This window comes from Mustela nigripes, chromosome 14, assembly GCF_022355385.1.
Source record: "Mustela nigripes isolate SB6536 chromosome 14, MUSNIG.SB6536, whole genome shotgun sequence".
In the NCBI taxonomy this organism is placed as follows: domain Eukaryota; kingdom Metazoa; phylum Chordata; class Mammalia; order Carnivora; family Mustelidae; genus Mustela; species Mustela nigripes.
In genome coordinates, this window is record NC_081570.1 from 43,903,503 (window position 1) to 43,931,439 (window position 27,937).

Below are 27,937 nucleotides of genomic sequence, written 5' to 3' on the forward strand. Positions count from 1 at the left end.
GAGAGAAATCACAAGTAGATGGAGAGGCAGGCAGAGAGAGAAAGAGAGGGAAGCAGGCTCCCTGCCGAGCAGAGAGCCCGATGCGGGACTCGATCCCAGGAGCCTGAGATCATGACCTGAGCCGAAGGCAGCGGCTTAACCCACTGAGCCACCCAGGCGCCCTAATAAAATCTTTTTTAAAAAAAAGAATATTTCCACGTGGTGCAGCCATCACCACCATCCGTCTCCAGAACTATTGCATCTCCCCCAAAGTGAAACTCTGTACCCCTTAAACAGTAACCTCCTATTCCTTTCTTCCCCAAGCCACTGGTAACCACCGTTCCACTTTCTGAATTTGAATTTCTCTCTGAATTTGAATACTTTAATGACCTCACATAAATAGAATAATATAATATTTGTCCGTTTGTGCCTGGCTTACTTCACTTAGCCTAATGTCCTCAAGGTTCATCATGTTGTAGCCTGTGTCAGAACGTCCTTCCTTTTCAAAGGGGAGTAATAGTTCATCATACATATGTGTATGCATTCAGTGGACATTCGGGTTGTTTGCACCTTGGCTCTAGGGAATAATGCTAGCATGGACAAAGGGGATACAAGTATCTGAGTCCCTGCTTTCAGTTCTTTTTGAAGATACACCCAGAAGTGGAATTGCTTGCTCAGATCAATCCTATGTTTATTGATTGATTGATTGATTGATTTGTGAACTGTTATACTGTTTTCCATAAGAGCTACATCATTTGACACTCCCGCCAATAGTGCACAAAGGTCCCAAGGTCTCTGCATCTTTGACAATACCTGTTATTTTCTGTTTCATGTTACGTTTTGTAATGGCCCTCCTCAGGGGTGGGTTTGACTTCCGATCTGCCTCTGAGAAGGTGAGTAGGAGCTGGATGGCAAGTGTAGGTTGCAGGTGAATTTCAGAGGCAGGCAAGGCCACAGGGAAAGGCCGGAGGCTTGTGGTGCAGAGGGTGACTCAGGGCACCCATATGGCTGAAATGTACAGAGCGTGGGCCAGAGATTGAGGGGATCAAGACTGAAGGCAGCGGGGACAGCATCATCATGGAGGCCTGAACCCCGAGAATCTTGACCTGACTCCGCTGATATAACAGCTGGTCCTCAGCCTGGGTGGGTGGAACATCTTGCAGCCAGAGAGCTCCCAAGCCCGGCGGAGGAGTCCCATATCTGCCGTGGGACCCTACACCTCACTAGACTGACCAGCGCAAGTTACTCTCTCTCTCTGAGCCTTGGTTTCTTCTTCTGTGTAATGGCATGGGAGGGGCTTTCAAGAAGGAATGAGTTGGTTGCTAGGATTAGTGTGTTGCTATGATGGGGAGGCTTTGGGCTGACGTGGGTGGGCGGCTGGGCGGCTGCCTTGTGGCAGAGCTGACTCACCCCTGCCTGTGCCTGCTCTGGCCTGTCTGGCAGCCAGGATTCCCCGCCCGACAGACCTTGGCCTATATTCCATGGTCACCCCTCCATGAGTCCTGGAGCCAAGGGGTTCAGGCCAGGAGCAAAGCTGCAATGCATCCTCAGGAAGGTTCTGGCCCCACTGACGACACTTGGACAGATGAGGGGTTGGTCACAGGGCCTCTCCTGTGCACAGGACATCCTCGTGGACACAACCCCACTTCATGGACACCTCCAGGGAGCTCCTCTGCGAGGCAGCAGTCACTGCCCAAGTCACAGACAAGGAACTTGAACTCTGACCAAAGTCACGTGCCCAAAGCCGCCAGTTGGAAGGCAGCAAGAGCCAGGATTCAGATGTGACTCTCTTTGAGGATTTCTGCATGACTGGGAAGTTACTCTAGATGAATTCCTTCATTGTGCAGTCATCGTTCAACAAATATCTACTGGGCTTTTACTGTGTGCCAGGTATAGTACCAGGAAGGGAGTGAGATACAGTTTCTGCTTCTGGACCTTTGCTAGGGCCCCTTCGAAGGGCTGGGGATGGCCTCTCATTGAGATTCTGCTATGTGCCAGGAGCGTACTCAATCCTGCTCAAAGTCTGGAGGGAAACAGAGATTATTAGCTTCCTTTTATAGGTAAGAAAGTGGGGAATCGGAAAAGGAAATGAATTGTCCACATCTGCTCCGTTGGGAAGGGGTGGAGCCTGTGCTTAGATGACCAAGGGTGTGTGTCCCCAGGCCTGGCACCTCTGACCGCCAGCTCAGGGGTGCGGGGTGGGCACTGTGCCAGACATGGCCATGTGCCTGCCTGACCTGGGGCCTGAGAATCCAGTCCACAGCTATGCCAGGCATCTGGACTTCTAGTTCAGTGCTATACTGGGATGTCAAAAGGGTACCGGGTGGATCCTGAAAGGAGACACAATGTCCCGGGAGCCCAGCTCCACCATGGACTGGATGTTGGACCCCAGGCAAGTCTTGCTTTTCTCTGGCTTCTGCCCTGTCATCATCAAATGGAGTGTGGCTCTGTGCTGTGCCTCAGTCTTAGACCACTGGGAGGATCAAATGTAATCATGAGAGATGATAAGAGATGTAGCATGACCAAGGGGCACTGATCAAGGGATAAAGGAGGAAAAGGAGGAAAAGGAGCTGACCATACCCTGCTGGGGGACTCCATTCCTTTCTTTCCTTTTCTTCTTTCTTTCTTTCTTTTTTTCTTTGTTTGTTTGTTTATTTATTTGAGAGAGAGAGACCCCGAGAGGTGGGAAGGTCAGAGGGAGAAGCAGGTTCCCCACTGAGTAGGGAGCACGATGTGGGACTCCATCCTGGATCTCCAGGATCATGACCTGAGCTGAAGGCAGCCGCTTAACTGACTGAGCCACCCTGGCGCCCCTCAACTCCTTTCTTTACTAGCACTTCATACACACACTTAAGGATGAGTTTGGAATTCTCCTCCTCCAGGAAGCCTTCCCTGGCCTACCCACCTACAGGCTGGGTCTGAGGACTCCTTCTCTCATAGGGAAGGTGTGGTTACTGGTTCCCCCAATAGATTCTCAGGGCCAGGATTAGGCATCTTACACAGCATCTGCCCAGGGTGGGTGTCTGGGGGTCTGTGGGGGACAGATGAGCCCGGCCTCCATCCCTGCAAGCCTTCCCTCCCTCTCTGCAGCCCTCCATACTCTGGCTCTCCTTGTTGGTTCCCACTTTCTCCACCTTCCCTCTCCGAAGTGGAGAAGGAATGGGGATGCCTTCTTCGCCCAAGCCGAGCCCTCTCTGCAGCCCCCGGCGCCCCCATGAGCGTCCGTTAACAGTACGAGGAATTTGGGAGCCTCCCTCTAATAGGCTCCGCGGCCTGCCGGGATAAAGCAAGACATCGGAAAGGGTTCCTTCACAAATGACTCTAAGTCCCGACCAAATGGCATCCATATGAACCACCAGGAAAGCCATTAAAGCTGCAGGGCTCAGAGAAGGATCTCAGTGAAGGCGGCGCGAAAAATGTGCAGAGCGGAAGCCGAACGGCAGGGGGCGCAGACGCGCACAGAATCTCCGCCGAATCACAGGTCACAAGGCGGGGTTGCCGCGGCAGCAGTGGCCGCTGGCCCCAGCCCTAAGAGTTACCTCGCCCGGAGTCCCAGTTGAAGACCTCGCTTGGCGGGGGGAAGGGGGGACGCGGGCCATGGGCACCAAATGGTTTAGCGGGGCACCCTTCGGGGTGCAGAGCCACAGGTGGGGGCTCCCCCCGGAGGAGCGGCTGGAGTCTGGGGGAGGAGGGAGAGACGGGAGGGGGCCTGGCAGTGAGGAACGGGGGCCCGTCTTTCCAGGTCACACCGGCTGCCCTTCTGGGCCCGGGGCTCGTTCACCATCCTTAAGTGCTTTGAAAGCGTTTGGAGAGCACCTCCTGTGGGCCCTGCGCAGAAATGCCGGCAGCCCAGCGCGGGTTGGGGGGTGCTGTCACTCCGCCCAAGAGAAGTGGGCAGGGTTTCAGTGCAGGGGTTCCTCCTACCCCCCACATTTACGCCATCTACGTGTATCACCTACTCTGTGCGGGGCACAGTTCTAGCACTTGCGGACATAACAGCGAGCATACGGCAAAACCCAGACTCTGGGGTTGGCAGTTCTCGTCGGGAGGGGTGGTTGGAGTAGATAATAAACCAAAAGGAAAAAGGTATAAAATGTTGAGTAGTGATAGGGCTAAGGAGAGGAAGCAAGTTGGGAGGAGAAGCTGGGAGGAGCTGGCAGGTGGTGGTTGGAAGGAGAAGATGACTTTTGAGTAAAGGCCCCCAGCAGAGGGGAGGGGACCAGGCAAGGGTGGTGTCCAGGGGGAGAGAAGCAGGAAGGACAGAGACCCTGGGGTCCCAGCAACCCTGCTCTTGCTCCAGCAGCCAGGTCCTCTGGGAAGCCAACACGGCCACCCCCCAGAACCCCCCACACGGGGTCTGGGGGCCAGGCCTTGGGCTCTCACTGGGCCTCTGTCCCTCCCTAGGTTTGATGTCTCTGCAGTTTACCCCAGCCAGAAGAAATTCAGCACCTTCACAGAGGCCCCATACTCCAGGCTTCATTCTTTGGACCTGGTAAGTTTGTGTAGCTTCCCTACAGCCCTACAGCCCTTCCTCTCCCCCATTCCCCCCTCCAGTGCCTTGCCATTGGGGAAGAGCTGAGTTGTGTCACTGTTGTACCTTAACACCTCTCCAATCCCCTAGTTGGGAGCATAGAGCGTGGCTCAGAGTCGGGGCCTTAGATGTGCTGATAAGCGCAGGACTGGGATGAGGACCACGTGGGTTGGGACCACAGAGCCCTGGGGGGGCATTTCCTCTTTAGCAAGAACTGGCTGCAGGCTATACCAATGATACTACCTTTCCCCACTATAGGGGAGTGTAGGGATCAATGACAGAGGGTGTTGTGATGGTCCCGTGAGGGCCATGCCCTTCGGTGCTTGGTTGGGGACTAGGGGTAGGGGCTGCAGTGGGCTCGGCCTGTCCACCCCCAGCTCAGGGTGGCCTCTAGGAGGAGGAAGTTGCTCTGTGGACAGATTCTGTGGATGTGACTGTGCTCTGACTCAGTCCCACATAGGACCTGGGACCTACAGCTCCAAGGAGACCTGCTTTAGCAAGAAGAAGCTCAGAAGGGAGGTGGGCACAGGCTGGGCCCGGGCCCAGGAAGCCGTCCGGCTGACCCAGCTGCCCCACTTCCAGTACCAGACCATCATGAAAGAGAAGCAGCTGCAGGTGAGTCCTCCCAGGTCCTGCAGGGCTCCTCCCTTGGGGAATGCCACCACCCTCCAGACTCCTTCCTGGGAGGACCTTCCCAAGCTGAAGGTTCTCACCCTCTGCTTTCTTCTCTTGGGGCAGAAGGAGAAGCTGGGGCCCGGCTCCTACAACCTCAAAGACTTCCTGGAAGAGCTGAAGGAGAAGCCCTGCAGCACCCGGGGGCTGCTCAGCTCGGGGGAGGTTCGCTTCCGAGGATTCATTGGGGTAGGTGTTCTCATCTACTGGGGAGGGTCCGCCTCCTATGCTCCTTTCCATCTGCAGAGCACGCAGCCTGGCTGGTGCTGGACACACCCCTCCTGGTGCCATGTCTTCCCCAGGCTCGGCCAAGCTCTCCTCTGGGTCTCCCATTCCCCCCTGTATCACAACCTTGAGTCCAAGGGCTGTCATATATCCCCGTGCCTGTCCCTCACTGGCCCAGGAGCTTCCAGCCGGCAGGAACGGGTCTGGTTCATCTCTGAGTCCCAAGCACAGAGTCCAAACATCTATATTTTAGGTGCTCCACAAACCCATCCACCTGTATGTCCTTCGGTCTAGCCAGCAAATAATGGCTGAGCACCCACTAATTGCCACGCACTCTTCTCGGGCTTGGGGACTGAGCAGTGAGGAAGACGAGTCCCCCCCGCACCCCCGCCATGGAACTGGGGCCCTAGTGGAAGGCACAGCGGTACAGAGAAGCAAATCCTGTACAATCAGGACCGTGAGGAAAATTGAGACCAGGAAGGGATACAGAGTGGGGGAGGTGCAATTTATAGGGTGGTCAGAGAAGACCTCTGGAAGGAGGTGACCTTTGAGCAAAACCTGCAGGACAGGAGCGCTGGAAATTCACGGTAGCTGCAGGAAAGAGTTTGAGGCAGCGGGAACAGCAGGTGTAGACCGGGAGTTGAACCAGCGGGCAGGAGGCCAGTGCGGCTGGAAGGAGAGACGGCAGAGGAGTGAGGGCCAGGCCAGAGCGCAGGACCTTGCAGCAAGGTAGGGCTTGGGGATTGACTCTGAGCGCTGTGGCAAGACAGCGGAGGGTTTGGACAATGGAAGGGCCTCATTTACATTTTCAGAGGAGCACCCTGCTCCTGGGGGTGGGGCTCAGAGGCATCCAGAGGAGGTGATGGTGGTAAGGGGTGGAGCGGCATCCGTGTGGGTGGGGCGATCATCCCATATGGGGAGAACAGAGTGGGGTCCTGGGCATGCGGGAGAAGGCAGAAGTCACACCCTCCCAGAGCAGAGTGCGTTCTGAGGTTTACTAAATGCCCTCCTCCCCTGCCCTGATGCTCTCTGCACTGGATGCACTGGTCTCCTTCCAGCTCCGCAAATGGGCCAAGCTCTTTCAACGGGGGCTTTCCTCCTGCCATTCCCTCCACCAGAAGTGTTCTTCCTCTCCCTCTCCCTTGGTCAACCTCCCCTGCTGCCCCTCAAGTCAACCCTCAGCTGTCAGCTCCAAGGTGACTTCCTCCAGGAAGCCTCCCTGACCCCCACTAGGTGACAGATAGCTTCTTTCCTAGGAGTCCTGCTCATGGTTGTGTCTAGTGTTTCTGCTCCCCTGGACATCAGCCCCGGAGGGTGGATGACATCTGCCTGGTCGGCTCACTGTGGGACTCTCAGGCCTTAGCTGTGCCTAGCACTCAGTGGGCACATAGTAGGTATTTGTAGACTGAATAAGTGCAGGCCTGTCTGCTAAGTACAAGGTGTCCCAAAACATTCTCAGTGTTTGCAAACCTTCCAGGTGAGGCCCAGGAGGTTCCAAGAGGATAGATAAGCCTTTTGCCTTAGGCAAGCAGGAAATACCCATCCCCAAAGCCAGGCCCTTTCTCTCTGCCTTACCTCGGTGAAGCCTGGAAACTATAGCTCTTTGTATCTTAGGCACAGAAGCTGTTCACGGCTGCCCCGAGGCATTTCAAACTGAGTCATTACCTTCAAGTCTAAAGTAGTAACAATTGACAGGTATGCCACGTGCCAGGTGCTGTCCTAAGCACCTGAGTGTACCAATTAGCCTAATCCTCACAACACCCCTGTGAGGTCAACCAAGGGCGACCGCACATAAGCAGTGTACTTGACACCTAGGTGGGTTCACTGGGATTTTGTTCCTTGGTGGCCCCTTGGTGACAGTCTTGGCCAGAGCCCTGCCCAGATGGTGACAGAGAAATAAGCCTGATGCTTCCTACCTGTGTCTCCAGCCCCCAACCCCAGGGCATCTGTGAGTGTTGGCTGAGTGAGGGTGAAATGTCCCACTGCCTGGCCCTCGCTTCCAGCTGGTTCTTCTCCTACTTTGTCGCCCTATCTGCTCCTGCAGTAACCTCTCCCTGGCCCTGTGGGATTTCTCTGAGCCACTCTCCTGGGCTCAGGGCTGGACAGCAAGCTCAAGGGGGTGGCCCTGCTCTGGTGGGTACAGAAGGCAATCCCTTGGGAAGCTCATGTCCAAGGCCCATTTTCTGTCTTCTTGCTGTGAGACCTGGGCTGGGAGCCTGGTGGCCTCCTCTGGGTTACAGCTGTCCCCTGTCCAGAATGCTGAGCCCTCCATGGGTCCAGTTGGAAAAAAAAAAAAAAAAAAAAAAGCTGTGCCAATTCCTACATTCCCACACACCTCCCCCAGAATTAATCACTCCTTCCTGGGTCCCCAAAGTGTTGACAACCAAACATTCCAGTCAAAATTGTGGACTTTCAGGGTGTCTGGGTGGCCCAGCTGGTTAAGTGTCTGCCTTCAGCTCAGGTCATGATCCTAGGGTGTTGGGACGAACCCCACATCGGGCTCCCTGCTCAGTGGGGAGCCTACTTCTCCCTCTGCCTCTCCCCCTGCTTGTGTTCTATCTTTCTTTCTCTCTCTGTCAAATAAATAATAAAATCTTAAAAAAAAGAAAAAGAAAAAGAAAATCATGGACTTTCACATCAGCTCAGGTGTGTTACTCCACCTTGAAACCTGAAGGGTTGAAGTAGAGATGAGCCCAGGGCTCTGGGCTGGGCGCTGTCCATGGACTCCAAGCACAGCAGTCACTCTCTGTTGTAACTGCTGCTGCTGCTTCTTTTTTAAGATGTTATTTATTCATCTGAGAGAAAAAGAGCACAGAAGCAGGGAAGAGGGGTATAAGCAGAGGGAGAAGCTGACTTCCCACCCCACAACGCAGGACTCAATCCCTGGGATCATGACCTGAGACAAAGGCAGATGACTGAGCTACCCAGGCACCCCTATTGTAACAGGCGCTTCTAAGGTCACCTCGAAGGTGCCCCCGGGCTCGTGGCGCTCCTGACCCTGGAGCTTACACAGGGCCTTGGGAATCAGCTCAGGAAGAGATTAGATTTTGCAGCTGGAAGCTTAGCCACTGCTCCTTTCTGGAGGTAGGACCTTGGACTTGAGGTCTGACTCTCTGAACTGTTTCTCCATCTGTTAATTGCGGATGGTGCTGATTTGCTCTCATTGGGTCACCTCCAGGCCCAACGTGCTGAGACTTCTGAGGCACCTCACACACCACGCAAGGACCCAGCTTCCTCCCTGGCTGGAAGGAAGCACACCTGCAAACCCCGGGCCCTGGAAGGAGGCAACGTGTTGTCCTGTCCTCTGAGGGCAAACAGATCCCCAGCAGGGCTCCCTGCCTCCTCCATCCTGTCCTGTGGGGTTGCTTCCCCAGGCTGGTTCCGGTGGGCAGTCGACCGGGCTGAGCCATCTGTGGGGCGGCAGCGACCTCGTGTGGCTGAGAGAAGCAGCGCAGCAGCAAACGTTCCAGGTCTCTCTACAAGGACCACCTCCCCACACCAACCCACCCACCCACCTGCACTGCAGGGGACCTCCCCTCACCCCACCTACAGAAACCATAGTTCCAACCCTGGCAGTGGAAGCTCCAAATACTCACTCCAGCCGCAATTCTCCGTCTCTCCTTTCCCCTCAAACTCTCCTCCTGACCCCCAAGACAGGCATCCCACCCTGACTTAGGTTTTGATGCCCAGTATGGGCTGAGCGCTGTGCAGGAGATTTTATAGACATCATTTAAAATTTCCTCCTCATTGTCCTGGAAGAAAAACATTACTATCTCCATGATACAATGGTGGACCCTGAAGCTTAGAAGGACGAAGGGGTATGTCCAAGGTCATTCAGCTGTGGAGCAGCAGAACCAGGATTCAAACCCAGGACCCCAGACCCTTCCAGGTCACGGCATCGTTCATAGCACAGTGAGAACCCCATTCATGCAAATGCAGGGCTATAAAATGGGTGTAACAGATGGTATTTCTAAGACCACCGAAGCCTGCGACTGTCTGGGGTGATAGGGAAGGAAGGCTTCATTCCCAGGAGAGAAGACATTTGAGCTGGGTTTGCAGAATTAGACTTTTCTTTTCTTTTTTTAAGATTTATTTATCTGAGAGAAGGAGAGAGATCCGGCACACCTGTGAGCGGGATGGGGGGCGCAGAGGGAGTGGGAGAGGGGAAGCAGACTCCCCGCTGAGCGAGGAGCCCTACCCTAGGGCTCAATCTCCTAGCAGAGGGAGATCATGACCTGAGCCAAAGCCAAGAGTTGGACACTCAACTGACTGAGCTGCCCAGGTGCTCCAGAATTAGAATTTTCTGAGGCCAAGAAGGCAGGGAGGGCATTTTGGGGGGGTGGTAACAGCACAAGCGAACACGGGCAAGGAGGTTGGCAGAATGGTATTTGGTGAGCCGCAAGGAGCCCCTCTGGCAGGAGTGTGTGATGGAGGAAGGCAGCGGCATGAAACGAGTTGACCAGGCCAGTGGGGCCTCCGGGAAGAGCTTGAACTTGGGACTGAAGGTTCGAGCAGTGGTGGAACTGTTGAGACCGAGCACGCTGTGTGTTGGGGTGTGGTTAACACACAGAGGCCCTGAACATCCCGTTCCCCTCCGAGGGGCTTCCCTTCCTCAGACATACTCCGCATGAGCAGAGGGACGGATGACCTTTCTGTCCCTCCCTCCCCCCTGACAGAACTACTATCCAGGCCCCGGAAATTATGGGGTGAAGGGTAACCCATACACAAAGCTGGAGGAGAAGTCCTGCAGCCGCTCTCACTCTGAGGCCCACCCGTGCCGGATGACCCACAGGATACCCCCCATGGCTCAACAGGTACCCCCCCCCTCACCTGGCCTGGCCTGGCCTGCCTTTCTGCACAGTCCTGGACCAGAGGGGGCACGGAGAGGACTCCTAGGGCAGATGGGGAAACTGAGCCCCCATGGAGGAGGGGGTGGGAAGGGCCTGCTTCAGTGGTTCTCCTGGGGGACTGCCATCTGTGCTCTGTTCTAGGGGAGTGGTCTGGCACCAGGCACCTACTCTTTCAAAAGTGGCATTGAGGCGTACCTGGCAAAATCTGTGGGCACCCGAGGCTTCTACGACATATTCTCCGGTGACCGCAGCAAGCCGCAGCCTTACGGGCATTTCTCGGTGCAGGTGTGTACCCAGGTGAGGCGTGGAGCAGGTGTTCCCCGCCGGTGTGGCCAGCTTCACTCCCCACACTGGGAGCACGACCAGTCTGTGCGCTCCCCACCCTGTGGGGTGCACCGGGGCACCCTGTGTTGGGTGAGGAAGTGGGGTGTCCATGCCTCTGGGAAGGAGAAGAACTGGGGTCTGAATGCCAACACGTCTGTCTGGCTTACCTGCATGGACCGCAGAGGAGGCACAGAGGGTCACAGTGCCAGGGCTGGATGCCACAGGGCCCCCGACGGCACAGGTGTGGGTGCCTGGCTATTTTGGAAGCATTTTCCAGGTGTCACAGGCCCAGCTCCCAGCAGTGCTGCTAACGAGCCAGAGACCTGGACCGGGAGGGCCGGGAAACTGAGGTCGGATTTTAACTCGAAGCCCATCTTTCCCGCCCCCATCACGCTGGTCGTGTGATCCTTGGCATGGCGTTTTGCTTTCTTCCTGTTCGTGGCGACTGGAATTCAGTCTCTGTCCCCCGGCCCACTCATTTTGTCTCCACTCGCTGTGCGAGTTTAGGGGCAGGTCAGAGTCACAGGCGTGACCGCTGCTGTGGCACTTCAAGTGGAAAAGGACACACAATCATGAGTAAACACCTCACAGAGCGTTGGCAGGTGGTGACGAGGGGTTGCTGGTGGTGAAACATTGACACGCTTCGGACTGATGGGCGACTTGCCACAGAATAAGCCCTCCACACTCGGCTCCTCGCCAGGGCCCCCCGCATGCCCCCACGGCAAGCTACCGACGTGGTCCCCTCCAGCACAGCAGCGGTCGTGGGAAAGAATATGTTTTATTATCTAAAGAATAATAAACTTTAATTTTTGGAGCATTTTTAGGTGCACAGCCTACTTGAGCAGCAAACCCAGAGTTCCTATACCTCCTTGGTGTCCCCTCCCTGCCCGGCCTCCTACACTGGCCACCTCCCGCCCCAGGGTGACAGATGTGGTACGATATACTGACATTTTATCACCCGAAGCCCATAGTCCTCCTGAGGAGTCAGTCTGAGGATTGTGTTTTCTACAGGTTTGGAGAAAAGTGTCCATCATGGTAGTGTCCTACAGAGTAGATCACAGCCTGAAAAACCTGTTGTGTTACCCCATCATGCTGGTTTTTAGATATTTGGACCACTGCTCCTGCTGAGAACAAGATGCCGGCCGTAAAGCCATTGAACTGAGCACAAAAGTGAAGAAATGTGCAAACAGATGCTGGTTGCGTTGTCCGGGGTGCACGGATATGGAGGTTGTGAGACTCACTTGGCCCCTGGCCAGGGCTGCATCTCTGCCCCACCCCCAGCTTGGGGACATGGGGAGGCAGGATAGACAGTGATGCCTCCTTGTGTGGCCACTTGCTTTTTTCTGCTGCTGAGGGTCCAGAGAGAGGGCTCAGATTTTCCTGGCCTAACAGACACCTTTTTTTTTTTCTTTTTCTTTCTGTTTCCCAGAAAAGAAAGCCCAGGGAACTGATGAATTTTACGAGCTTCGTGGAAGAACTTAACTCACCTCACAATAAGAAGCATGGGGTTTTTTCGAAAATTTCTCGCAACCCGGAAACCCCTACAGAAAGGATTTACTGGGCCACCCTTAGCCAGTGCCCCCGAAAACTAGTCAGTGTCCCCCCCGCATGACCTTACTTCCTTCTTCTCTTGGGAGGGGGCTCTCCTGCGGGGCCAGCATGGGATGGGGCTGGCTATTTCAGGGGAAGGGTTAGCCTTGGGTATCAGACCCATGTTGTTTCCAGTCCTGGTCTTGCCTGTCTTGTCACTCTGAGTAAGAACCCCCTACTCTCTGAGGCTCAGTTTACTCGCTTGTCCTCTGAGCATACCCAGGTGGGTTGAGAGAGGTGAAGGCCTGGAGCTGGCGGCGTTGGGCTTGGACCCCCCCCAAAGTGCCCCTGGAAAGAAGCTGAGGGAACATGGGGCAGAGCATAGTGTGAATAAGGGGTCTACCCTGACAGGGGACTGCCCCCCTGCTCCCTCCAAGGGAATGGGGCACTCCTTTCTGGGGGTGGGGTGGCCGGTGACCTGGATAGGCCCCCCAGGCAGGACCTGTCCCCCAGAGAGAAGGAGTAGGGCCCAGAGGAATAAAAAGGGTGCCACCATTTCCTGAATGCCTGCTCTGGGCCAGGCATCTTCCAGCACCCCAAAGTAGGAGTTAGCATTTGCATTTCGGAAAAGGAAACTGAGGCCCCAGAGATGGGGAGGGATTTGCCCAGGCTCCCCCAGCAAGTATGAGAAGAAGCCAGCTCCTCTAGCTCCAAATCTGTGTGGATTTCACTTCCCAGGCTGGAAACACCTGGGGCCCTCCCAGGCCTGTGGGCCCTTGGGAACCCTGAAAGAGGGGTCAGGCTGAGGGTGGGGTTAGAGTGGGTGGCATGGGTTATGAGGGCTCCACAGGGCTCCAGTGGACATCCTCCACAGGGCATCCTCACAGAGGATGAGTGAGTTGGAAGGTGGTTGGATAAACCCCTCCCACCCCTGTTTTTGGCTCAAGGCCCAGGGCTGTCAGGTCAGCATGAGGTCAGCCACCCAGAGCCCTCACCTGCCCCGGCCCCAGGCTGACACCGCCAGACCCCTCCAGCTTTCTGCCCCCATTCCTTACCCCTAGGCCACGTCTGGTCCCGGTTCATGGCTTCCTCCAAAGACAGAATGTAAACGGGTCAACCAGCCACCGTTCCTGTTCTCTTCCAAGCGGATGGGCATAAAGGCCTGCCAGATGGTTTTGGGAAGCTGGGTGAGTGGGTCAGGAGTGGGAGTTACATGGTGATGGGCAGGGAACTCCCTCCTGTCTCTACAGGCAGCCCCAAGCCCTCCTTGCTTTTAGGAACACAGGCTCTATGTGAGCCCAAACGCACTTCTTTCTCCCGAAGGGACCAACACCGATTCCCACTGTCTTACTTCTCTAAGGCAATGGTTTCCAGACTTGAGTGGGTATTAGCATCCCCTTGGAGGGCTTGTTAAAACTCAGATTGCTGGGTGTCCCGCCAGAGAGTCTAACTTGGTAGCCTGTAGTAGAGCCTGGGTGTCTGCATTTCTAACACGTTCCCAGGTGATGCTGCTGCCGCTGCTGCTCCCGGGATCACACTTTGAGAACTGTTGCCCTAAGGGACGTCACCCCACAGCCATCCCATTCTCTGATTTTCTCAGGGAACTGCTCCCTCCGTTCTCTTTGTATTTGTCTCGGGGCCTCTGGGGCAGTTAGCTCCCTTCTCATGCTTGGTGAAGCAAGGTCCCCTTCGGTCGCCGACCCCCTCCCCAGAGGCAGCCATCCCCACGTGTGTGATGTAACCTTTTGTTAGTGTTCTTGTAAAAACGGCTAAGCTCTCGGGTTGCGTGTACGTGCCTTCTTCATTTACACAAATGGCACTGGGCATTGAGCTCATTCTGTTTCTTACTCCTGCCCTTCAGTCTTTAAGTGTACCTTTAATTGGGTTCTAATAGTCACACAGAGAGGGGCATGAATCCTAAGTGAACGGCTCCATGAATAGCCACAGAACGGACTCACCTGTCTCTTTCCATGATGCCTTCCACCACCTCCCCTCGCACCCCTATACCCCTACACCCACCTTCCCATGATGCTCCCGCTGCCTCCCCTCGCACCCCGACTCCATCCCACCTGCTCACCCCGCTGGAGTGCTGGCTTGGCCGCCACTGTGCCCACACCCTGTCGCCCTGCTTGATTCTCAGGAGGACCCGCTAGTCAGCTCTCTGCAAGCTTCTGTTTTCTCACCCCAAGCTGGCACCTCCTGCAGAGGAGAGGGTCTTTGCTTGGGGACCCAAGAAAAGGTATTTAGATAAGAGCCAGATGCTGCTACCGTGGGGCTGGCCACTCCAGAGTGGGAGGGGTAAGGTGAGATGCACCATCTGAGGCGGGAGGCATGCCACTGGGACCTTGCTGCCAACCAGACTGGCCTGTCCCCTGTGGGTAGCACCTCAGACCCTGTCTGGCTCCTGTCATCTCCCAGGCCACTGTTGGCACAGTGGCTCCGCAGGTGCTGGGGTTCCTGGTCCGCCATTGTCCCGCCCTTCCTGGTGACTCTGGGTAGGTGGCTTCTCTCTGAAAGTCTTTGTTGGCGCCTCTTGATTATATCAGCGACTGTTCCCAAGTGAGGTCACATGCTGAGATACGAGGGGTTAGGACTTCTGCACATCTCTTTGGAAGACACAGTTCAAGCCCTAACAGGTGGAATAGGGAGCAGTGTGGTGGTGGGGGGGAGGGGCTGAGTTCAAGTCTCCAGGCCAGGCCTTGGGCTTGCTAATGTCCTGCCATTCTCTCCCTCCGTGCAGAACCCTGTCGGTGTGGGTCGCTACCTCAACATCTGGCTGGCAGAGACCAAGGACCATCGACAGCGATATCGATCCCTATTCCTGGATGGATCCAAGCGCTACCCCTCAGACCCAGCCAGGGACAGGCTCCTACAGTGAGTGCTCCTGGAGCTCTGGCAGAGGGGCAAGGGCTTACTCTGGGGCGGGCTGGGGTTCCCCTCTTCTCTCCCTACCACCAGCTTGTGCTTGCTTCCCATGGGAACACAACTATACAGCCCCTGGGGCCCGCCCGACAGCGAAGAAGTGGAGAGGGTTCAGACCGCCGCCTGTGCTGCCTACTGGCTGTGTGAGGTGGGGCCCATCCATTGACCTCTCTGAGCCTCCTTTCCTTCAACTGTGATGAGCAGAGGACTGTGGGGCCCCCAAATGAGAGGCTCTGTCTAGAGCTCCTGCTAAGGAAAAGAGGCTCAATGCTAACGCCTCCACCCACAACCCCCACCGTCTCAGTGCGGCCTTGGCTGGCTTCCCCACGCAGAATCTCAGTTTCTTGGTGTTCGTGATGGGGTTGCTAAAACTGGTTTCAGGGAGCTGTTGTGAAGCCTAAGGAGAAAAGGTGCCTGAGATGCCACGGCTAAGTACAAAGCAGCTTGTAAATGCGAGCTGCTCCATATTTTATTGACCCAAGAGGCCATCAGGTTCAATGTAATCTCCATTTCAGAATGTTCAAGTGTGAATAAACATGCACTCTAGATCATTCTGCTGTTGGAAAATCCGTGAGGGCATGAGGACTGGATTGCTTGGGGAAAGCCCAGCTTTTAACCGCTTATTTTTAGCAGTAGTGTTGTTGTGTGTTTGTTCTTGATTTATGCCCTTGTTTTGTGGAGGGGCGGGGAGAGCTTTTTAAGAAAAAAATTTTCCTACCTGTACAACTGATTAACAGTTTGCTTGGAAACAAGATGTTAGGTTGGAAATATTTTTCCTCCAGAATTTTGAAGACTTTGTTCCATTGCCTTTGAGAATTCAAGCGTGGTGAAAATTCCTTTGCCATTCTGGTTTTCTGTCCTTTGAATGTGTCTTCCTCTCTAGAAGCTTTTAGGATCTTCTCTTTGTCCTTTGTGTGCTGAAATTTAGTCTTAAATAATCCTAATGTGAGTTTGTTTTCACCTACAGTTGTGGGTACTTAGTGGGTTCCTTACATCTGGGACAATTTTCTGGGAAAATCACTTGCATTTGTGTCTTTGGTGATTTCCTCCCCTCTGCTTTGTCTCCCTTCTTTTAGATGAAGGTTAATTATCCTGGTTTGATGTTTTAGCTTTCTTATCTTTTATTTTTTCCTCTTATTTCCCATCTCTGCCTTTTCCATCCTACTCTTTGGTAAATTTCCCTTGTCCTTATCTTTGAACCCTGCTATTGCCTTTTGAAATTTTGGCTTCATATTTTATAGTCTGCAAGAGCTCTTGAATGTTGTAGATTGCTTTCTTTTCTTTTCTCTTTTCTTTTCCTAGCCCCCCAGAGCATTGTCTTATATGCCATATGTTCTTTTATCTGAAGATAACAATGACAATTTCCCTTCAGTTTACTTTTGTCCCCCACATGCCCTGTGGTTCTTCCAAGTTCCTTATTTCTTTGATCTATGTTGTTCGTGTTGAAGAAGACTAACCAGGAGAGCACTGTTGAAGAGCACTAACCAGGGCTGGCGGGGCTTGTCAGTTGGTGGCTTCACCTGGAGTGAGTAGATGACGGGGGTCTGATCCTTCTTTTGGAAGACCCTCCATGTCGGTGTTCCTAGGTGCTTTCTGTGGGACAGTTCAGCTTCTCTAGAAAAGGATCCTACATCCTGGGGAGGGTAAATGTGGTTGCTGGTATTTAAGGGAGGAGGCAGGGGGATCTGAAGCAGGGTATGGATTTCTACCTCCTTCCTCTATTCTGATGACAGTGCCTGTCTGCCTAGCTTCCACTGTGCCCAGCCTCCCCCTCTGGAGTCACTATGCATACCAAACCTCCAGTCTTCTACTGGGTGGGCGAGGAATGGTGTATGTGTGTGTCTAACTTTCCCTATGTTTTCAGCCATTGGTCTTGCTTTTTGGTGCCTCCGATTCCTGGGTCTCTCTGGAGTTTGTGGTAGGAACTGGCAGGTTTCTCACCGGCTCCCCCTCTTCTAAGCAGCTTGCTCCATTTTCCAAAAAAAACATGTCACACTCCTGGTCCCCTGATATTAGTCTCCTTTTCTCATTTGTCTATCTTTAAAACACTCCTTTCTAGTCCTTTCAGGAGACTGAAGAAGGAGCAGAGGGAGTAGAGATAAATGCATGTATTCATCTGCCTTGTTTACTTGAAAATCAAATGGAACACTGTGAGTGTGCAAAAGCACTTTCTTCCTCTTTCTAGCCAATGTGGTTGGGTCTATTTTATGGGTGTTCAATCAGGACCAGAGAGGGAAATATCTTGCCCAAGGTCACACAGCTGGTGAACTATAGAGTGGGTACCCGTATCTTATCTTTTTTTTCAGGGCAGGGCCCTTCCCATCACACATGCCCACGTGAAGATTTGGGGGTTCCTGCAGGGCCCCTCCTCCCTGGCCACCCTGTCAGCAAAGCTCCAGTCTATATACTGTTTGTTCAGCAAATGCCTGCAGGGAAGCGAAGGAGGCCCCATCCCCATTAGACCCTCAGCTTTCTTCCCTGAACATCTGCCTTCCTTGTGGGTCTGAACTTCCCTTTCACCACTGTGATCATATCCAGGACTCAGTCTTGTGAGGTTATAGGACTTCCTTTGTAACCTGGTTTAGAATTCTGTCTGCTGCTTAGCTGTGTGACCTAGGACATGTTACATGGAGACAGACTTTGCTCTGAAAAATGAGAGTGAATGAAACAACCCACTTCATAGAGTCTGCTTTGAGGACAGAAGGAGATGATGCTTGAAAAGGTCTTCTGCCTGGGGATTCTGGTTGGCAGGTGTGTGGCAAGTCCTAGCTTCCTTGTCCCTTAGCAGCTGCTATGACTGGGCAGAATTCTATGTTTTAGTTATATAAGGGTTGAGTTCTTTAGAGAGCCTTAGAGCGCACATCAACCAGGAGAAGAAACGACAGCAATTTAACTCACCCTCTGCTGTCAAAGAAGGAAAAGTATTAAGAAGGAAATTTGACAGGGATGGGGGAGATATGGGAGGGCACTTGGGTCCTGAGGGAAGTTGGGGGCTTTTAAAGATGAGGCCAAACTACTAAATATGATGGTAAAATGCTAAAGGCTTCTCATGAAGTCAAGAACGAAACAGGGATGCTTGTGTCACCAGCATTGTTCAACACTGGTGTGGAGGTTCCAGGAAATGCAGTAAGACAAGAAAAACAAATAGGAAATAAAACTCTTAAGGAAGAGCAAATCATCACAATTTATAATGTGCTTACCTAAAACAATCCAGGAGGGTTCATTTTAAAACTGTAAAGGTGAAGAATTTCCTCTGATACTGTGGCCATAACTAATAGAAAACATAATTGAGAAAAAGGGAAGGATCTCATTCTTTGTAGCAGCACCATTGATAAAATGCATTGGGATAAACTTAATAAGGTGTAGTTAAGGCATACATGAAGAAAAATATAAACCTTTGCTAAAAGATGTCAGAAAAGGCTTGAATAACTGGAAGGAATACCATGTTCATGGATGGAAAGATTCGATATTGGAAAAAATAGTAATTCTCCCACTGATGTACTTATTTAATGTTATTTTAGCATATTTCGAGGGGCTAGTAGATGGAACTTGATACATTTATTATAAACTTTATCTGAAAGATGAAATACATATGAATATTAAAAATAGAAGTATAATGAACCTATTAAAATATATTTCCATATGCATAGACAACACGCTCTGGAGAACTAGACCCCAAACTGTTGCTCATGGTTACCTCTGGAGTGTTATTAGGGTCTTTTGCATTCTACTTTGTTTGTTTTATTTCTGAGATGTTTGGATTTTTCAGGAAAAACATATAACATTTTTATAATCAGAAAAAAAATAAGGCAAATAGAGGACAAGTGCTCTTGAGACAGATTACACACATTGTATGTTCTCCATTTAGACCCAACTCCAGCCGAGAGTCACCCTTTGTTTTTCAGATCTCAGTTTTCCCATCTGTAAAATGGGAATGATTTATACCTGACAGGGACATAGTCAAATCTATGAATGTTACTGAAGGGAAGTCAACCAGCAGATCCCTGTGGGTGTCTAATTGTCAGGCTGGGACATGATTTGCCTTGGGGCTCTGGTTTGACATTGTCCCTGTAACCCTGATCCACTTGGGCTCTTTCCTGGGTCAGGAGAACTGTGTCACAAGGCATAGTAGGGAGGTCATAGGTGGGAAAATGATTCCCGGATAAGCTCTTTCACGGATTCATTTGAAAAGCCTGCTCTGTGCTTAGTTCCATCCTGGGTATGTCTGAGCTGCTGATTGTTTTCAGGTGACTAGAAATGTTCTCTCATTCACTCACTGACTTTTTCATTCTCTAATTTCATATTTTAAGTTCTAATTGCTCTTTTTTGTTTTCTGAATGTTTTAGTAATGTCATTCTCTTATTTCATGGATACAGTGCTCGTACTCTCAAGATATTGTTGATTAAGACAAGTTTGCCTGACTATTGTCTCCTTTTACCAAGTGCTTTTTTTCCCTACCTGTATATTTATTTTGGCCTCAATATTCCATATCAGAGGTTTTTCTCAAATGTCTGGTATTTCTTGGCTGTGCATTCACATCTAACTAAAAATCCAACTGAAAGCTCTGGTTGATTATGGACTGCACATGGGATGACCAAACTGAGTGTTTTCACTGTTTTCAATGTCAGTTTTGTGAGATGTTTTGTCTTTTACTTTGGTGGAAGAAAACTCTTCTGGAGGTCTTGGCTACCAGAGCTCTAAGTGGAGAAGAGCCTAGAGGTCATATTTAGGGACTGAACTTCCATTTGTTTCCATTTTAAATATGGTACCTATGAGATCACCTGTGCCTGGTGTCATCCTGTACAAAGAACATCTCTGTCTCCAAAGAATCAATTCTCCAATCTTCATTCATGGAAAGCACTCATCTGGCTGCAGAGAGTGGGGAGAGAAACTAGTACTCCACAGACTCTCTATGAGTAGCTTGGGTTTGGTTCTGCTTTCTCTCTTACTTCCAGAGGTACCTGGTGCTGCCAATTCGTCAGCCTCTGGAGTGAGGGAATTCCTAAATTTATCTTCTATTGGCTTAGAGTTTAGCTTTCCTGGGTCTGCTAGCTTAGTTATCGCTCTTCCATCAGTTTTTTAACTTCCAATTTTTTTTTTTTACCACCTGTTTCTTCTATTGTTTTTGTCCCTGTGAGTATGTACTTTAAAAGCTTTTATTCCTTTACTCTTGTTTTAGTGGGATTTCACAAGGGAGATAAGTTAATGTATGCATTCAGCTCACTTAAAGAGTGGTAGAACTTCTGAGTTTCAAAGATAAAATAAAAGTCTTTAAAAGAAAAGTTTTGTATCACCTCTAAAAAGACAAATAACCTACAACTTAAATAAAAGACAACCAGACATGTTTTGGGCTTCTCTTCTGACACATGGATAGAAAACACTGTGCATGGAGTTCTCTATATAAGCAAACTGTCATTCATGTGTAAGGCAAATAGAGATGCACAAGGATTTAGGAAATATACAAATGGCAAAGGAATTAGCATGGAGAGCTCAAAGAAAGGGGAAGACAAAATATGTAAGAATAGATCTGGTTATGAGATAGCAGATAAATGTAACCCATAAAGAAAGAAAAAGTGGTAATACAAATACCAAGCAAAGTAGAATTCAAGGCAGAAATATTAAATGGGACAAAACTGGGTATTTCATCATTATAAACCATGAAAGCCAAGAAGAAGTTATAATAACTGAACCTTTACAACCCCAAAATAACAGTGACAGACTCCCACAATCTTAATGAGAGTTCTGAAGAGACTTGTTTGAGGATTTGACAGATAGGCTATATAAATAATTATTTGGAGGATTTGAAATCTAATTTTACTCCATCTAATTTTCAGATACTCATGGAATATGTATAAAAGTCAATCGTCTAAGAAAATCTTGTTAAAAATGTCTAAGTTTAAAACATCCTACATAGAAAATTTGAGGTCACTTTTTCTAAACATAGTACAATAAAACAAGATGTTAACAATAAAAGGATAGTCCCCCAAACCAAGTATTTGGAAATTAGGAAGTACACTTCTCAATAGCTCTCGGGTCTAAGAGAGAGTCAAGTTTGAAATTACACACTCTTGGGGCTCCTGGGTGGCTTAGTTGGTTAAGTCTCTGCTTTCAGCTCAGATCATGATCTCAGGATCCTGGGATTGAGCCCCACATTGGGCTCTCTGCTGGGTGGGGAGCCTGCTTCCCCCCCACTCTCTCTCTCTCTCTCTCTGCCTGCCTCTCTGCCTACTTGTGATATCTCTGTCAAATCTTTTTTAAAAATAAAAAAAGGAATTACACACCCTTTAGAAATTAATTATAATTAAAACCCTATATCCAGTTGGAGCAAAATTTAAACTTTAATTGCTTGTGATATTGAACAAGAAAGATTGAGAGCAAAAGAAGCAAAAGAAGTCATTTGACTCTAGAAGTTTAAAAAAAAAATCAAAACACATAAAAATAAAGCCAGAGTCAAGAATGAGCAAGAAGGAAGGGAGACGGGGAGAATGGAGGCATTCTCACTGGATCCTCACTAAGTCGAGTGCTGACTTGCCCTTATTGACCCCTACCCCTACCCCTACCTGTGGCCCCTGCGTGCTGGTTGTGATGACATGCGCCCGTTGGGGGAGACGCATGCAAAGTCCATGGGCTGTGGAGCCATAGAAGACAAAGGGTCAATGTCAGTGCCATCTTCCCTGCTGTATGCATGAGTTAGTGAGGCTTGGAGAGGAAGTGACCACCATGGATAGGCAGGGAAGAAGCAGTGCCCCGACTCTGACCCTGGGCTTCAGCCTCTCCTCCTGGGCCTGGTTTTTGAAGGAGGCCACCGATGGCAGAACACGTCCTCAAACACTTTGCTGTCTCCAGTCCAGGCGAGGAAGGGTGTGTGTGAGAGAGTTGCGAAATCTCTTCCTGGGATGTGGAGTGACAGCTAATCTGTGTCACCTCTCACCCTCTGCCCTCTATTCATCCTCAACCCCTATTCATCCTCTACAACTCTGCTTAAGTACAAAGCCTTTCCTGATTTGTCTGGTTAGTGACTATCCTCAATCTCCTGTGATCCCCAGGTTGAGGGGCTTTACCCCATTATGCTGTCATTACTTACTCGCATGCTGTGGTCCCTACCGGATATAGCTTCCAGATTCAGCTTCTTGATTCTGGGGCTCTGGTTTCTCACTGGCCTGCACAGAAGGTGCTCAAGGAGTATTTGTAAAAGGGGGAGTCGGGGCATTAACTGGGGAGATGGTCCAGAGTCTGGTTGACTCCATGAAAGGAACATGTGGGAAATTTCCAGTTTGATTTGGCAGTAGATTATTTTTCCTTTTTAAGCTTTTTTGCCTGACATTTTTTTTTATCATGAAAAACTTCAAACATACAGAAAAAAATGCAAAGGACTTTTCCCATGTATATCTACATACCTACCACTTAGATTATATCACTAACGTTTTGCTTTTCTTGCTTTATGACCTCTCTTTCTGCCTATCTGTCCTTCTGTCCATCTGTCAGTCACTTTATAATTTGATAACATGTCAAGTAGACGGCAGACATCAATACATTTCCTCCTAAATACTTCAGCATGCATACTACCTTTTTAGGATTTTAAACTAAAGCCATAGTCCTTGCTCAGAAATCTGAAGTTGAAATCCTAAATATCCATTCTTTGTAATAATAATAATGATAATTATTCTTGGAGCATGTTTATGACATACAAAGTGATTTCATAGGCATTTGCTACATAGGATGACTTTAAAAGGGAGATCTCACTCTCAATGTTTTCCAGTTGAGATGACTGAAATTTGGAGCGAGAGTTCCTAAAAAGTCGCTGCCAGTCAATGGCGTTCATGCACGCTGTCCTTAGAGGCTCACTGCGCAGTTGCTGGATGCCAGCCCCATCCTGACTGCTGGGACAGGGCAGAAGAGAACCAGGCAGCAGCTCTGCCCCACAATGGTGCTCAGCTTCATGCAGAAGACACTCCCCCTTCCTATAGTGATAGGGCAGTTGAGAAGGAGGATGGGGCAAGAGGACCCAGGACTTCCGTCTCCAAACCCAGATACTTCCCTTGCTCTTTCCCCATGGTCTTCTGGAGGATGAGATGAGGTGGGGGGGGGGCTCTTCTGACCCAGGAAGGCTAAGCCAGAGAATGCCTTTACTGTCTCCCTGTCATCCCATCTGCCCCCCAACAGGTCAGTTTCCTTTGATTTCCCGGGCCTTTGTACATGCTGCTTTGGTGGGAGATTTAGGAGTTTGGACTGGAAGAGGAAACCCTTAGGAAGCTCAGCACGGACTCCCCTCCCTCCACAATTCCACCACACATTTACTGTGGAAGGATGGTGACTGCTGTAGACACAACATGGCACAAAGGAAATATGGGGTCTTAAGCTCCAAAGGAAGGCAGAGAAGAGAGGAGGTCATATTTTTACCCTTCCATCTTCCATCTGTCTTTCCTCCTTCCTTCCGTCCTCCCTTATTTTTGGCAGAAGTGGTTGGGGATAGAGGCTTTAGCTTACTTCCAGGCTGATGGGCAAGGAAGAAGCAGGTGTTTCAGTTGCAAGGTAGTGGAACCCACCTCTTGTTCAGAGGTAGTGGAACCCACCTCTTGTTCAGAGGTAGTGGAACCCACCTCTTGTTCAGGCCGGAGGGGCAGTTTCCTAAGTGCAGAAAAAGGTTGACCTTGGATGAAGGCAGGAGGTGGGAAAGGCATAGAGGTGGATGAGCTGGTTAAAAGTAAGCCAACAATTTCTAGGAGGCAGGGGTTTTTGCTCAGAAAGTCCTAGGCACATGGGGCAGAGGGGAGGAATTGATTTAGAATCAGGTCCATGACAGAGGGCTCGATAAGATGCTGTGCGAGCATGGTGTGCAGAGAGAGGAGCCACAGTCTGCATGGGAAGATGGCGGTGTTCCAGAATGCTGGCCTGGGCATGGACAGATGACAAGCCTGGCCAGCTGGGGGTGGCTGAGCAGTGGGAGGGTGGGGCACAGCAGAGGCTATGGCAAGAGATGGAACGAGATGGATAGGCACAGCGGGATTGCGGCGTTCTAATGCAGGAGTTTGCAAAGAGATACCTGTGATTCAAGCAGCCCACAAGCCGTCCTCAGAGTGCTGTCCACATAGAAGGAGGTCTTTGGAAAGGGCCACTGGGAAGATGTAATATTGGGGTGGGACTAGGCTTTGCTTCTTCGTGTCTGAAATGAAGGGACCTTAAGGGGTGATGATACTTTGTGGTAGACCCTAAAAAAATGGGCTCTGGGTCAGGGGAGGAGATGGGTCTGTTGGTTGGCTGGGGCTGGCTGGTCTGGGATGGTCTTGGATGGGACAACTAGATGCTCTTCCACAGGGACTCACCCCTCAGCAGTCTAGCCCGGGCTGGTTCTCGCTGAAGAGGCAGAGTTTTGAGAGAGGACATGTTCAAGGCCTGTGGCAGCCTAGGCTCAGAGTAACACATCCTGACTTCTTCCATATTCTGTTGGCCTAGGCAAGCTGTAAGTCCAGCCCAGATTCAAGGGCAAGGGGAAGCTGACTCTACCTCTGGTTGGGGAAACTGCTGAGTCACAATGCAAAGGGCTACGATACATAGAGAAGTGGAGACTGGGATCCCTTTCGCCTTCTGTCTACGCCAGGAGCCGAACAGGACTGCATCTCCAGCCCAGCTGGTCCCGGCCGTGTTCTTTCCAGGAGGGCTCACTTTTTCCAGGGAGGAGAACATGTTTAGGACAGAGAGAAGAGCCAGAGCAAAGGACAGGAAGCAAAAAAGCTCAGGACATCTGGAAAAGACGAGATGGTTCATTTTGGATGATGCGTGGAGTGTGTACAGGCAGAACAGCCGAGAAGAGGGCAGATGGGACTGGCTAGGTCAGTCCTCAGGGACTTGGAATGTACAGCTAAGCTGCTTGGACTTTATCCTGCCTGCAAAGAGCCACAGGAGGATTTCTTTAAAAGTCAGATTTACAATAGTATAACCGCGTACAGTAAAATTCACCCTCTATAGGAATATAATTCCGTGAGTTTTGACAAATGCCTGTGATCATGTAATGACCAAGGTGGGCGAGATGTAGAATATTACCGTCGCCCCGAAGGGCTTCCTTGTGCCATTCGTAGTCAATCTCCTCCCCAACCCCAGCCTCTGGCAACTACTACCAGGACTCCTTTCCTGGAGTTTTGCCTTTTCCAGAATGTTGTGTAAGTGGAATTGTGCCATAGGTTCACACTTGTGTATCTTTTCTTTTGTTTTACGTGGCGCTCTTGGAGTTCACCCGTGTAGTTGCGTGTAGCAGTAGTTCCCTTTGAATGCGGAGTTGTGTTCCACTGTATGGACGTACCGCAGGTGTTTTGTTTTGTTTTGTTAATACATTTCCAAGGTGAGGGCCATCTGGATTATTTCTAGTTTGGGCCATTTTGAATGAAACTGCTCCAAACAGTCACATGCTGGTCTTTGTGTAGACACCTGCTTTGGTTTCTTTTTGGCAAATATCTACCATAGTGTGTCAAGGTTAGGTGGTATGTATAACTTTATAAGAAACTGATAAACTGTTTCCCGAAGTGGCTGTACTCTTCTGTACCCCTGTCAGCCGTGTGTGTGGGCTCTCTTTGCTTTATACCCTTGTCAGTTTACATGGAAGTCAGACAATAAACAAACACACAAATGTATATCACGCAATGGCTGCTAAATGCAGTCAGAAACAAAGCAAAGGGTTCTTGAAATGCCATTTTCCAGATGGCTCTTGGGATGGAGCCAGAGTCTCCAGGGGTTCCCTTTGGAGGAAAGAATCAGAACAGTGCAAGGGACACTAGACTGAGGTTAGGGGCTCTGGGCTGGAATTCTGGCCCTGATTCTGGCCACCATGGTAACCTCAGGCCAGTTCTTGCCTCTCTCAGATCCTCAGTTTCCCTCATTCTCCCTCTCAGGGTGAGCTAGACGATCTTTCTTTCTTTCTTTCTTTTTTTTTTTTTAAGATTTTATTTATTTACTTGACAGAGAGAAAGCACAAGCATGGGGAGAGGCAGGCAGAGGGAGAGGGAGAGGGAGAAGCAGGTCTCTGCTGAGTTGGGAGCCTGATGTGGGGCTTGATCCCAAGATCCTGGGATCATGGCCTGAACTGAAGGCAGATGCTTAACCTACTGAGCCACCCAGGTGCCCCAGATGATCTTTCAAGTGCTAGAATTTTGTACTTGAAGTTCTTATAAACCAAATTAGAGGCTCTGATGAACCAAAGTAGGTGCAAAGGAAAGGAAATCTCCTTTTTTAGAATCAGGCTGTTTTGTTGCCAGAGGTCAGCCATTTTGTCCTCTTACCCATAGAGGATCTCTTGGGAAGCACAGCCAGCAGGTACCTGTTCCTCGCACCCCCCAACCCCGAGTGCCTCTCCAGGGATGGGGTCTCAGTCCTTCCAAGGGACCAGTTTCATTTTTTCTTTCTGTCTTTTTAAAGGGAAAGGATCACACCTTTTACTAAGGGGAGGTGCCCTCCAACAGTGGATTACAATTCAGATCCTACTCCTTAAAGCTGCATATGAAGGACAGCCTGTGGTGACCAGAGGGCCCGAAGGCCTGAAGACAAATTTGGGATGGGAGGTAGAAGTGGGAATCAGGAGGGTGGGGAAGGTCTTAGAGAAAGGACCCATGGGAATGCCTGGGAGAGGGGAGGGATACGGTGGGATCACTTTTGCTGGCGACATCCACCTGGAGGTCATGATGTCTGCTAGGACAGCTGGGGCCACTTATCTTTTGATCAGGAAGATCAAGTATCTTTAGAATTCAGATTCGCCAGTGGCACAAACATGGGAGCAGATGGACTAATGGAACTTCTTCTATTCTAAAGCCAAATTGCTTGACTCCCTGATCATTAAAATCCAAAAAGAGGCAGAAAAGTGTAACATATGTCAGAAGACAGCTGTAGGCCCCATCTCCATCCAGGATGCTTCTGGAAGCCCAGCAGGGCCTAACACTATTATGAGGAGGTTACTGGCCCCCAGGCCATGTGCAGCCATTGGATGCAATCAGTTTCATCCTTGGAGTTGGGGCTTGTGGGCACACAGGTCTAGCCCAAAAAGATGGGTCTGTGGGGTTGGTCACAATGTCCCGAGCTACTTCCTTCACTGTTTTTTGTTGGTAAGAGATTGTGTAAGGTGGCAGGATTGTGTTGTCCCTAGACATAAAGGAGGCTGGGACACCACAGCCTCAGCCCCAAAACTCCAATAATGGTGAAAAATACTCTTCAGAGCGTGCGTGCCTTATGAAAAGCGTTACTTTCTCACTCATGGCAAAATGACTGTTTTAGAGGAAGTAAAACTGTTATTGTCAGACATGTCGCTTATGTGAAAAAAACTCCTGTGAATCCTCAAAAAAGCTGATAAGCCAAAACAGGTCCAAACTAGATCTAATAAATCAGCTTAGCAAATTTTCAGGAAATAAGATCAACATATCAAAATCAAATGTTTCTATATATTGGTGATAATAAAAATTGAAAATCTAAAATACCACTTATGATAGCAAAACTAGGAAATATTTAGGTGTAAATTTTTTTAATTAAATATTTTTATTTATTTATTTGGCAGACAGAGATCACAAGTAGGCTGAGAGGCAGGAGAGAGAGAGAGAGGGAAGCAGACTCCCTGCTGAGCAGAGAGACTGATGTGGGGCTTGATCCCAGGACCCTGGGATCATGACCTGAGCTGAAGGCAGAGGCTTAACCCACTGAGCCACCCAGGTGCCCCTTATTTAGGTGTAAATTTGAAAAAAGATGTACAAGATGTTTACACTGAAAACTACAAAATACTGCAGAGATACATTAAAGAAAACTTGAAGGAGAGGTATACCACGCCCAGGATCAAAAGACTCAGTGTTGCTAAGATATCAGTTCCCCCCAAATCTGTAAACTCAGTGCAATATCAATCAAAACCCCCATAATTGTGGTTTTTTTTTTTTAA

The 27,937-nt window shown here is 50.3% G+C and overlaps 1 protein-coding gene across 5 annotated transcripts; it reads left to right on the forward strand.

The window, feature by feature from the left end:
* Positions 1–1,882: 1,882 nt before the first annotated feature.
* CIMAP2 (ciliary microtubule associated protein 2) lies at positions 1,883–27,906 on the forward strand. 5 transcript variants are annotated; one of them, XM_059374854.1, is made up of 10 exons: positions 1,883–2,039; positions 4,384–4,471; positions 4,961–5,125; positions 5,249–5,371; positions 10,084–10,221; positions 10,399–10,554; positions 12,011–12,172; positions 13,173–13,298; positions 14,852–14,985; positions 26,440–27,906. In XM_059374854.1, exons 1-10 carry the CDS (start codon positions 1,969–1,971, stop codon positions 26,510–26,512), a joined length of 1,236 nt encoding a protein of 411 aa, XP_059230837.1. In that variant the 5' UTR covers positions 1,883–1,968; the 3' UTR covers positions 26,513–27,906. The 5 variants fall into 5 exon arrangements, with proteins under 5 accessions (XP_059230837.1, XP_059230839.1, XP_059230838.1 ...); XM_059374856.1 differs by having other exon boundaries at positions 10,399–10,542; XM_059374855.1 differs by lacking the exon at positions 26,440–27,906 and adding an exon at positions 24,487–24,608.
* Positions 27,907–27,937: the final 31 nt, after the last annotated feature.